We start from the raw sequence: 13,049 nt of genomic DNA on the forward strand, positions 1-13,049 counted from the left end.
GAACCTTCTTATGGCTTGGCAGCCTTGGCAGCGATGCCTTCTGACCATTATTATTATTATATTGCTCGCCCTTTCCTTTTTATCTCTACTTCCGTTCTCTTTCTACAATCATAATGGGTATCTATGATTTTAAAACAACACAGCATGAATGAGTCAGTCTAGATCTTAGCTAAAGTTTGTTTGGAATGCCCGAAATATTTAATGTTAAGGAGCTCATCAATTCTAGAATCACTTATTATTTTACAATAATACAACAAAAGCTTCAGTCACCATCTTTTGCACAGCAGCTCTTGAGGACTACGACTGGCAGCTGGGTTGTTAGGTTGTGAGAACCACCGGTCTCTTTAATTTCACTGCTATCTTGCCTGCGCTCTTGCATGCTCGGTTTTTGGCAGCTCTTAAGAATCGTCCTACCTTGACAAGGCCTTCCTCAGTAGTACTGTCTTGTCCATAATGATCTTTTCCAAAAGATTTCCAAGCCACGCTTCAATACATTTTTGCCTTTGTTATATTGGACTTTATAATGCTTTTAATTAATATCACCTTTCTTTTTCTACAATGCACACACAACTTCTTTGAAAAATCCTATTTGATGACCTAAAAATTTTCAATAACTTTTAGCATTGCAGAGGGCTTAAAAACCTAAACTGCACCCAGAGTTTATTTGATTCAGTCAAAAATTTTACAATGGGGCCAGTACTGGAGGCCAGAGTGCGATCTTGTTTAGTTTAAAAAGTATCACATTGAATCACTGTTTCTATGGCCTTGTTCTCTAGTGATCCATTTTAAAAATATTCCAACGGGCGTCCTACATTAACCGTAAAGATTCCTGCTAAAGGTTCTGTGATAAACCCTTCTCACGTGTAGTTTTCTTGCTGATAGAAATGGGAAATGCTGAATGCTATTTGTAGAGTGGACATGCTCCTGCTGTCAGGGTGTTTGAGGTCAGCAGCAGGCTGCAGGTGGCTGAATTAATGGCACACAAATTCGGAGTGACATGTCTAGCCTTTTCTCCAAACAGCAAGCATCTCGTATCTATGGGTACCCAACATGACATGGTAGCCAATGTATGGAACTGGCGCCAGGGCATCAACGTCGCTTCTAACAAAATCTCTAGCAAGGTAAAGGGATGAGTCATCCATTACTAGATATGGCTACCGATGGTCTTAGGTCCCTTGAGGGGCAAAATAGGCGAAATGAAGTGTCTGAAAGGCATTCATTTCAAAGGTCCTTCTAACTGTTTTAACTGAATTATTGAATGAATGAAATGGACATTTAATCATATACAGGTATATGTATCGTCGAATCAAATTTGTGAAAAGGTGCTCATTTCCATTTCCCTTACTATTTTCATTGAATAAACAATGTGAATCACAAAGGAATAGCTTGCAGTATTTATTAGTTAGTAGTACATTATCCTATAAAGGTCAAGGGTTATTTATCCCTAAACAACCTGTAGTTTAGCCTCTGGAACAGTCACTTTTAAATGATATGCTGAATATCTTTTTAATCTGATAGCTTGTGTGAGCATTATAGAACCTCATGCTAGCATGTCTTTTTTAAAAGGACGTGTACATTTATTTTTATTTCTCTTGTACTGTTTTGAACCCGAATTGATGCGCGGATAAAAAATCTCTACCCTTGGTGTTACTACATAACACTAACTCTACTAACTCACCAGTGTTTTTATACATGGATAATTGGTTATCTGTCTGTCCTGAAACCATTCTCTTATAAGAGTGATTTCATTGAGTGATTTCATAGAGTGATTTTGTAGAGTTCAGTATCACTATAATGAAAGATTTGCTAAACTCATTTCTCTTGCAGGTGAATGGCTTGGCTTTCACAAGTGACGGTACAACGTTTGTTACCATTGGTGTACGACACGTGAAGTACTGGTTCCTCGGCGAATCCAAGCGTAAGGTGAGTTATTTCACCTGCTCAATCAATTGTAGTTTCAAGTGTATTATAGTGCATATGAAATACATGGGTGTGCATATGTGATGTCTTGGAGATACCTATGTAATAAATGGTACATAAGTAATGTTTTGGACTTGCATATGCAATGCGTCGGATATATTTATGCATTACATGGGGATGCATAAACACGGCACAGGAGGTACATATGCACTACATTTGAGGTACATATGCACTACATGGGGGATATATATGGTGTACATATTTAATGTACACCATATATATGTACACCATATGTATCTCTAACTGATTTTAAGTTATTGCCCTGTAACTCCTGTAATACCAGTACATGTACTGGTATGGCCCAGGATGACTTGCTGCAGGCGATGGTTTTGTACATATTTATTATGATTGTTGTTTGTGTGTTAAGTTACGGCCACAAATGCCGATTGTTTTTCATTGGTTCTGACCGAAGTCACGAAATGAACGAAAAACACAGAATTATTCAGCCGAAATGCACAGAATTGTCAGAGCTGTACATGCACACCGAAATCGTCGACAAAATGCTTTTAATTGGCTAAACAAGTTATTAGCGACCACGATTCTAGCAGTTTTTGCACGAGCAAGTCAATTGCATCGTGTTTACTATGGCAAATTGCGTTAGTATTTTTCTTAAGTGTCGCGTTATGTGCCTTGGATTATATAAATTGCGAAAGTTGCTAGAATCGCGCTCGCTAATAATTTGTTTAGCCCATTAAAAGCGTTTCGTCGACGATTTCAGTGTCCATGTACAGCTCTGACAATTCTGTGCATTTCGGCCGAATAATTCTGTGTTGGTTGATCAGAACCAACAAAAAAATCGGCACGTGTGGCTGTACCTTTAAAACCCTTTAGTATAGGTTTTTAAGTTTTGTTGGTGTGAAACTTTTAAGCTGTCTTAAAATAATCTATTGCAATAAAACTTTGTTATGTTTAGAATAAAAACTAAAATTTCTAGCAAAGCCCTGTCTGCAACCCACTCCTAACTAATTGTGTCTGTTTCATTTTATGAACATTTCAGACGACTATACAGAATAAAAATGAAACGGTGCCTTTGCTGGGTAGAAGCGGGCTTCTCGGGGACCAGAAGACAAATGTTTTTGTTGATGTCGCATGTGGCAAGGGAGTTATGAGTGACAGCGTGTATGTTATTTCTCAGACTGGCACACTCTGCCAACTCATCGACAGACTCATCTCTAAGACTATTGATCTCAAGGTCGGTATCATCACACTTTAATATCTAATGTTACAGTATTTCTTAGTTTAGCATTTCCATTATTCCCTTTACAAAACCTTAATGTTGGGCATGCGGTTTCTGTAAACTGCGTTGCTCATGCTGTAAAACATCTATGCTTTGCTGCCAACATCGATTTGCAGAGAGAATATTTAGTCACAGCACCCTTAGTCAGTCTTTTAATTTTGCAGTTGCAAACTGTGCTCCCTTTAGTTTGCTGCTTGTCATGTCAATTACCCTAGGACACTTATGTATTTGCCTTATCTAACTTTCGCGTTTTCGCGGAGTCATCCTCACGCGAAAATTTCATGAGCGAAACAAAACTATCATAACGAACGAGCGAAAACGCGGAATTAAATAGCTTTGTTCATTGATAGCCCAAGAAACAAATGGCAGCAAGCGATCAAATTGCATTATCGATCTCGTCCACACAATTCTACCTGCGGTTCACAATTACAAACTAGTTCCAAATTGAAAAAGTTTTTCTTACCGGTGAACCGAACCTGAGGAATCTAATTATGTTTGTCCCACTGCATTTATTTTCACATCACTATATTTTCGCACTCATCAGAGATGCGGAATTAAGTTGCAGCGAAATTTTACTTTGTATGCTACTCACGAAACTAATCACTAGCGAAATATAAGTGTCCTAAGGTATGTCGATGCCCAGACTTTTTTCATGTTTAATCAGACGGCCAGCAGGTGAGTGTTTAAAAGGCTAGTTCTTAAGATTCAGACAGAGTTTTGAAACTAAATATTATTACTGACCTGGTGAAAGGCATGGAGCATATACGTGTGAAGTTTGGATGGAATTGACCAAGTAATGCGAAACGGGACTGGGTTTTTGCAGACTAACACGTGCACATGCATGCACACACGCAATGGTAAAGTGGTCTTTATTAATATGATTGACTGTGTTATGTAGACAATCAGAGCTTACTGCATACAAGCTACTGAGAGACTGCTGACAGTTGGCTGTGCCAATGGCATAATAAGAGTATTTGATGCCGAGACACTCGGATATGTCTACACACTACAGAGGCCCCACCCCCTCGGAGTCAGCGTCGCTACTGGCAAGATGGGAGTGTAAGTACAACCGTTTTTTGTTGATTATGGATGCTTTTGGGGTATGAAATCAGGTATGTGTAAGGTGATTAAATTCTTAGTGCACACCTCTTATCGTTTTAGCATAAATAAGCAGTTTTTGCCTCAAGGTACAATAAACTCAGTCAACTAGGGTCTGCTGACAATGGACAAGCACATGCGTGGCGTTGCAGCAGCAAAAGCCGCTACCTGACATCTTTAGAAATATTTCAATGCTTGGAAGTTACGATAAGCTAATGCTCGCTTTACAACAAATACATTCGGTGTATGCTAGAAGTGTTTTAATGGATTCGTTTGCTGGTCATCATCAGCGTACTTAATGTCCCGATCGCGTATTGCTGAAAGCAATATATATAAGATAATTCCAAGTTAATGGATACACAAAATTAAACAAATACTTATCACTCATTTCGTTCAAGGAGTGAGAGAATATTTATTTTCTTTTTTCCCATGCACCCTTCTGTATAGTACGTTTACGAAAAAAAGTGCCTAGTAGGTGAAACTGTCATGGCAGCTTCATAGAAACTGTGGGAAAGTTTTAGTAGATTTCGTTTTTAACTAGATAAAAATTTCAACTCATAGCTTTTTACGTTTAGCTATCATAGGCCAATGGCTTGGTCAAATTGGCCAACAAATACATTATTGATTAGTTGATTAATCCATACAACTAGAGTTTCTAGACTCTGTCTATTAGTTCTTAAGGTAGCTGGATGGATTACTGCCAGTGGTCCTACAGCTAAATGTTATACTAATGTTCTTTACCTATTAAAAATAAACTTGCACTAAATTAGTCCATACCATATTTTTCTTCTGAGCGTTTTAATCAGGATCAAGTTCTGTCGATTTTTCTTGAAACATTCTGGCAATCAGATCACCTCAAATATAAAAAACAATCGCAACATCGCAAAAATCGATAGAAACTTACCAACACTTTCTGATGAAATAAACTAAGATTTAGTGCAAGTTTATCTTTAATAAGTAAAGAACATTAGTATAACATTTAGCTGTATGAACCGCTGGCAGCAGTCCATCCATCTACCTTGAGAGTTCTTAGACAGAGTCTAAAAACTCTAGTTGTATAGACTAATCAGTTAATCGACTAATCAAACATCAAATTTTTTTGATAAACTCTAAACATTTTGTGTAAGTTCATCTTTAAACATTTCATTTGCTCGAAGAAACAAGTCATGGAAACACTTCATTATATTCAGCTGCAAACCTTTCAAATATAAGTTCTAGTTTGGATGTTTAAATTAAACAGAGTATTCATTGGTAATTTAAGACTAGAAGCAATGCTGTCAGAATATTTTGGTATCAAAACATAATTTTAGAACTGAAGCTATATATTTGTTAAATTTGGGCTATAGCTGAAGTCGTGTGTATCACTTTTGGAGTCTGCTATGTGACACTCATGTAGCCATTAAGCGCCATATGCAAAAATGGGTAAATAAATATTTTTTTTATTGGAGCTGATAACTATTTTCTTTAAAACAGCAGAATGATAAGAGTTCCATGATGATGCGAGCTAGCACCAGATGTAGCAGGGATAGGTGTGTGGACAATGATATTTGGGACCATCTGCAGGGCTAAATGCTGGAGGCCACGCCTCCAATTGTTTCTGCTCAAGTTTGATTAATGGAATTGTTTTGTGGAGTTAGAAAAGGGATTGTGGGGCTTTTTTATGTCATTAGTGCTACAGATGTTCATTTTATTACAGGTAGAGACAATTATGCTTTTGGTAGACAAACATAAAACTTTTACCCATCTGTCTATGTAGTGCACTGCACCACATTATTTTACAGGAATTGGCAGTTAGAGGACTTCCGATATCCCGACACTTTAGGTTTGGTACTTAATGACCATGATATGACTATGACAGTTGTCTACAGTGACAAGTCTCTCTACAAATGGGATATTTCTCGTCTTCCACAGGTTGGCAGGCTGTCTGCCTGCCTTTATCACAGCAGCTGTATCTGGTCTGTCGATGTAAGTACAGGGTTTGCAGCCTCCATGATTTCACCACCTGCTTAGAGATTATAAATAATTGTTCGACTGGTGTAAGGTATATTATATGGGAGACACCCTATTTTGCATGTTGAATGTGTTTTTTCTCATGAATGTACAGTTTGAGATTGACGCAGGAGGCTCATTGTAATGTGCTTGATGAAACAACATATACATAAATAGATACGAGAGCTAATTGATTTGTAAGAATACATCCAACTTAGCGAATGAACAAAAATTGCTTCTTAAACTCTGTGCTGGCATCAGTTTGTGAGTTTAGAGTGTAAAGCTACTTGGTAAAAACTAAATATTTTCATGTTCATAACTGCATATTGTTAGTTGTCTCCTCAATGCTTTCTTCCATATCTAGTTCATAAGGAACATAAATAAATCTTTTGTTACGGTACATTTTAGATTTGACAAAAAATTGTTTATTTGAAAGATTTTCTGTCCAGACCCTGTTGGTAGTTTACCTAATTATTCAGCGCCGGGGTATTATTAATAAACGAATTTAAAGTTTAACAACAGCATGGCATCACTTATGTTTATCATATGTACTAACATGGAGCCTGCGATGCGATAAAAATCACTTCATATCCTAGTTTTATGAGATAAAAAGCTTTTTGCTGAATACTGAGAAGAAAAAGGAATGGAATTGTTGCTCATTTTTCAAGATATGATTGGTTATCGTGAAAAATAGATATTCTATTGTTTCCTGACCATCATATGTGTCAAAATACAGTTTTTCTCATGTATATGCAAGGTATTCACAGTACAAATGATATGGACTGGCGGTTTACTGTTGCATGTATGACAGGTGTTACCTCCCCATGATAGCTTACCTTTGGACACATTCATTACCTGCTCCAGTGATGACACCATCAGATTCTGGAATGTTCATCCGTCCGCATACCAGGAGACTCACCATAAGAAGTCTCCCTTTAACTCGGTAAGAGACGCTGTCAAATCTTGTTAAACCGCTATAGGTTGTATAGCTCCTTCAACGTTCATCTGGGAGTCTGGATGCTCATGTACAGCACATGTTATTGATAATGATATGTTGCCGCCCTGTGTGGTCTTGCAAATAGGTCTAGGTGAAGCTTTTTAGTTTCAGAACTCTTGGTCTGTAACCTTATCCCTGAGCCATCCAACGATGTGCTGCACAGGGCCTAAGGCTACTCTTATTTATTGTGTATTTATTACCCCATAGTTTATAATAGACCTCTAGTTTTCATATACTTTTTAGTAGATACATACATATTAAGTAATTAATACTTGTTATCTCTTGTGACATCTTCTGTTGAACGAGTTTTGATTAGCCGACTCTGTCGATGTTGACATCTCTATTTGCAAAAAATAGGCCATCTTTCCTCCAGTATGTCCGGCAAGGCTTCATTCCCAGGCATTAACAGCTATGAGCCAGTTAGCGTTTTTAGCCCTAGTTCCAGCCTTTGCTCTTTGCTTACAGGAGTTACTCAACATACTCTACACAGATCCTAGCCTTGGCTCCCTCTGCGAGCACGAGTACAACTCTGATAAACCAGATATATACGAATCACGTAACGGGGTTCGATGCATTAGCACATCTCCCGATGGCTGTCACCTCGCCTCGGGTGACCTTGTTGGAAACATCAGGATACACGATGTTGGAAGCATGATACCGTTACACACTATAGAGGCACACGATACTGGGGTGCTTTGTTTGGAATTCTCTGACTACTCTCTAGGTGAGCGCTACTTCTCGTTATATGAGGTGGCTTCCAAGTTGTTTTTGTTTCCATGAACCTTTGAGTTCGGGTTACTTGAGGCTGGTTCACACTACATCGTCGTATCTTGACCCTGAATACTTCGGTGATCGTCTGTGATAACAATGTTCACACTATCCCAAACCCATCCGTGGTTGCATCAGCAAATACTCCGCGGTGTAGCGTTCTCATTTTTCTTTTTAATTTTCTCGAAGGAACCTCTTTACGTCGCGTGCTCGAATCAAATACTAGTCCCGCAGCTACTATCATAAATGGAAATAAATTACGCTATCCGCGACAGCAAATCAATCGTCACCAAAATGGTGCACATTGTCGTTGATGGTCGGCAAACTATCAGGAAAATTACAGCTGCAAACGTTCTCGACGTATACTCGCTGCTTCGTCGATGCTATTGGTTTACGGTGCACCTAGTCGATGATGAATACTGAAAGGACAAAACTGACACGTGGTTAGTGCTAGTTTGCGAGGGTGTTCCTATGCATACAGATATACTAGGAATAGTTGTTTTTAGTAATTACTAGCTGTTGATATCAATGGTCATTGACGTTTGTGTGTTGTGTTGCAGGTTATCGCTATCTTGTATCGGCGTCACGAGACAGGTTGATACATATCTTTGATGCTGGTAATAATTACAGCCACCTGCAGACCCTGTCAGATCACTCTAGTTCCATCTGCTCTGTTAAGATCATTCCTACTGCAGATGATATGCTTCTAATCAGTTGCTCCAATGACAAGGTCTGTTGTGTAAATGCGTTATTCTTTGTTATATCAGTCAGTTGAAAGGTGAATATAAGCCTGGTCTCATATCATATATCTAGTACTGCCTGGTCTCATATGAAATATTTAGCACTGCCTGGTGTCATATTACATGTATATGCCTAGTACTGTCTGGCGTCACATCATATGCCTAGCGCAGTCTTTCATCATATCATCAACATAGCACTGCGCTGCTGCGTATTTTCTTATATCATATGCATAACTCTGCCTTGTAATATATCATAATTATGCCTAGCATTGCCTTGTGTCATAATATATGCCAGTGTTGCCCTACAGGATGATATTATTTGATGGGTTTAAAAATTTGCGAACTCGGACAAACAACTCTGCAAATGGTTAAAATCTGCGAATAATTAAAGTTGTTGGCTTTTTGGTAAAACAAAGGGAGACTAACTACTACCTAAAATTAAAAACTAGTTGTCCGGTGTAATCAGTGAACATGCTGAGTTCCTAACTCTTTTGTAACCATAACCGGGGGTTAGAGCTGTTCCCATTGCCAATGCATCACAAATATTCACAAAATTATTCAAGGTTGTCGCAGTTTCTTCAGAGTTCAGCATGGCATCGTTCTCTCAAAAGTTGCTTTTGCAGTTTTTCATTATGAAATCACCTCTAACAATTTCTAATACTGAAGTTGATGAAATTGGCAATGATGATTTTGATTCAGACATTATGGTGTGTTTTTGATTTGCAGATATGTTCACATATAGACTAAAAAAGTCATACAGAAATTTAAACACGTGCTATACGCATGTGAAGGTTTTGCACTCTATTGCTAGCTGGATTCACGGATTAATTTATTCGCGCATGAATAAAATAGTCCACGAAAATGCATGAAAAAGTAACTTCTGCGAAATATAACTGTGAATAATATTGTCCTGCAGGGTGTAATATATGCCAGTGTTGCCTGGCATTATAATATGTTCCTGTGTCACCCGGTGTTATATCATGGTGTGACATGGTACACTTAGTACTATTGATGTGATGCTATTAACAGTGTTGTTGCCACTGTGTCATAGGCCGTGTTCAACTTGGGTACAGAATAGCAATTTAAGCCTTGTTAGGCAACAGGCTCAGTTTATGTTTACTATGTATGACTATATATATATATTACTTTATTAGTAATTATTTTAAAAAAGGGCAACAGTTAGCCTCTAAAATCGAATAATTAGTTTGACAAATAGTTTTTAAAATACCTTTCTGTGCTAAGAGAACGAATATTAGGTGGAAGATTGTTAAAACAGTTGGCAATGATATTTTTGAAATAATTGGTAGTGGTTGTATGCAATTTATACATATACGCGTAACTGCTTTATAACTAATGCTTTATGATTAATGCTTTATGACTAATGCTTTATAACCTTGAGTAGCCTACATACATTTTATTACATGCATTATCGGGCTCACCAATCACTATGATCAGGTTAAATATGAGGGATTTATATTGGTTTCTGTGAGGTTGAAACTGAGGATTAACCTAGCAGTTTAACTGTATAAGGAGTTGTCACGCCTTACCTTTCCATTCATTTGTAAATATATTCAAAACCTTTCTGCATAGTCACTTATCTTATGATACTCTCAATAGTAAGTGTTTGACTTATCTTATAATACTCTCAATAGTAAGTGTTTGACTTATCTTATGATACTCTCAATAGTAAGTGTTTGACTTATCTTATACTCTCAATAGTAAGTGTTTGACTTATCTTATACTCTCAATAGTAAGTGTTTGATTTATCTTATGATACTGTCAATAGTAAGTGTTTGACTTATCTTATACTCTCAATAGTAAGTGTTTGACTTATCTTATACTCTCAATAGTAAGTGTTTGATTTATCTTATGATACTCTCAATAGTAAGTGTTTGACTTATCTTATGATACTCTCAATAGTAAGTGTTTGACTTATTTTATGATACTCTCAATAGTAAGTGTTTGACTTATCTTATGATACTCTCAATAGTAAGTGTTTGACTTATCTTATGATACTCTCAATAGTAAGTGTTTGACTTATCTTATGATACTCTCAATAGTAAGTGTTTGACTAATCTTATGATACTCTCAATAGTAAGTGTTTGACTTATCTTATGATACTCTCAATAGTAAGTGTTTGACTTATCTTATGATACTCGCAATAGTAAGTGTTTGACTTATCTTATGATACTCTCAATAGTAAGTGTTTGACTAATCTTATGATACTCTCAATAGTAAGTGTTTGACTCACTGACAACCATCATAGTAAAACATACTATATTTTACTACGACGGTTGGCAGCCTCTGCTAAATAATTTACATAACATTAAGTGTGTCATGTAGTGCTTGGACGTGTGAAGTATTTTATTTTCAGAGTATGTCATCTTGATTTGATTCTAATCATTGCAGTCTCTACCGTCACATAATTGTAAAATGCTAAGCATTAGTACATGTATTATAATTATGTTATTATTTATATTGTTATTGTCATTAGGCAGTGTTTTGTCAGCACTGCAGCTGGAAAAATTACTGGTACTTTGACTTTAATTGAAAGCCAAAGAATACCAATGCATTGCTCATGCATTGTAGTCACTACTATTCCGAACGGCTAACACTGACCAGGGAGAACTGACCATCCAGCTCAGGCAGAACCTGATAAGTAAGGCAACTCCAAATGATATGGTAATCGATCCGAGTAATCGATGTGCTGCCACAGCTTGTCAGGACAGGATGATTAGGTGAGGGCTGCTGATGTGTCAATGCTTACTTACGAGTAAACTCTTGGGTGGCCATGTAGTTTTTACTCGCTTGTCTCTGGAGAAGCTAATATTTGATTTTTTTTGTAAATAATTCACAGCTGTAGTTATACATGTTATGTCAACATCAATACCGACCAACAAACCTTACATTGTGGTATGGCGTGGCCATGGTGCCATCTATGCATATCTTCAGATGTGATTTGATGAGCTTGCTGTCAGTAACTGTGCTGCCTTTTTGCTTAAAATTAAATTCTGCCATGCTAAAGTTGTATTTCAAAGCCAAATTTTAATCTCTTGATCAGATCAGTCTCATTGCTATGATCAGATCCTTGTGGAGTTGGCTTCCTTGCAAGGATAGGCAACTTCTCTAAGTGACTGCTGCTCGCTGTCAACAGGTTGTACAACACGCAGACGGCAAAGCAGAAAAAGAATTACAAGGGCTCGTTAAGTGACGACGGCTTCTTGGTGAAGCTCACCATAGACAATACGGGCACCTTCCTAGCTGTGAGCTGCTCAGATAAGTCCATCGCCATTATAGAGTTTCAGACAGGAGAGATTGTGGCCACTCTTGTCGGGCACTCAGAACTCATTACTAGTCTCAAGTTCACCAATGACTGCGCTTATCTCATTTCCGCATCAGCAGACGGGTATGTGGATTATATGTTCTCTAGAGAGAGTTGTCTTTCTTCTTCCATGATTAGTATTTCGGCATAAATATTTAGGCTCAGCATGGGCTTTCTAAACTCAAGACCATTGGCTTTACGACTAATCTAATGTAAGGAAACTAGCCTATGAACCAAGGTTTCAGACTTTATTTATGTCTGTGTGCACACTAAACATAGTAAAAATTACTCATGGGAACAAATCATGAATTGATGATGAAAAGCAGGAAATGTTCAACATTCTTGATCACAAATAGTCAGCTTTTACTGTGTGGCTATGATTTGCTGTTTTCAAGTTTTCAAGCTGTGCAGATGAGATGTTTTATTGATTGCAGGTTTTGATTAATATAACGTTTTGATCATTATTGATTTGAAACCAAGTTTTCCTTCGTTTTTATTTTTGCACGCTCGGTTGTACCAACCTTTGTATAGACAGAATGAGCTTAGTCTAAGTGCAGAAAGCTCCTCTTTACAAGCAGGTGTAGTCTATTACAAGGAGTTAACATTTGACCTTGTCACTTCCGGTCTTACATCTATATTGTTTCTATTATTTTTACGCTTCATTTTTTATTTTATCAACATTTTTGCTACTAAAAATCATGTTTTAAGAATTTTCAGACATGGTACGTTGATGTAGGTAACTTTATATGCCAAAAAAGATATTTACTAAAAATTTCCTGTCGTAGTGTTACAAAGTTGGTATATAGAGTCGAGAGTAACTAGAGCTTTAGTTGTACTGAGGATGCGAAATTTGAAACATACCTTCCAGACCTATATTTTTATTGTTTGTTTTTATATTGTTTGAATGAATTAGTGTGA

At 37.3% G+C, this 13,049-nt stretch overlaps 1 protein-coding gene across 1 annotated transcript in view; it reads left to right on the forward strand.

Annotated features, from left to right (window-relative positions):
- The window catches only part of LOC137399677 (mitogen-activated protein kinase-binding protein 1-like), a 58,244-nt gene that overhangs the window by 20,465 nt on the left and 24,730 nt on the right, over positions 1-13,049 (forward strand). Inside the window, exons 6-15 of the mRNA XM_068085864.1 lie at positions 912-1,121; positions 1,828-1,923; positions 2,990-3,172; positions 4,116-4,276; positions 6,097-6,280; positions 7,116-7,247; positions 7,767-8,025; positions 8,630-8,799; positions 11,399-11,547; positions 11,964-12,215. Coding sequence (XP_067941965.1) covers positions 912-1,121; positions 1,828-1,923; positions 2,990-3,172; positions 4,116-4,276; positions 6,097-6,280; positions 7,116-7,247; positions 7,767-8,025; positions 8,630-8,799; positions 11,399-11,547; positions 11,964-12,215 — 1,796 coding nt within the window. The remainder of the gene's footprint in view (positions 1-911; positions 1,122-1,827; positions 1,924-2,989; positions 3,173-4,115; positions 4,277-6,096; positions 6,281-7,115; positions 7,248-7,766; positions 8,026-8,629; positions 8,800-11,398; positions 11,548-11,963; positions 12,216-13,049) is intronic.

The sequence above is a fragment of the Watersipora subatra genome, chromosome 7 (genome assembly GCF_963576615.1).
Source record: "Watersipora subatra chromosome 7, tzWatSuba1.1, whole genome shotgun sequence".
Classification (NCBI taxonomy): Eukaryota; Metazoa; Bryozoa; class Gymnolaemata; order Cheilostomatida; family Watersiporidae; genus Watersipora; species Watersipora subatra.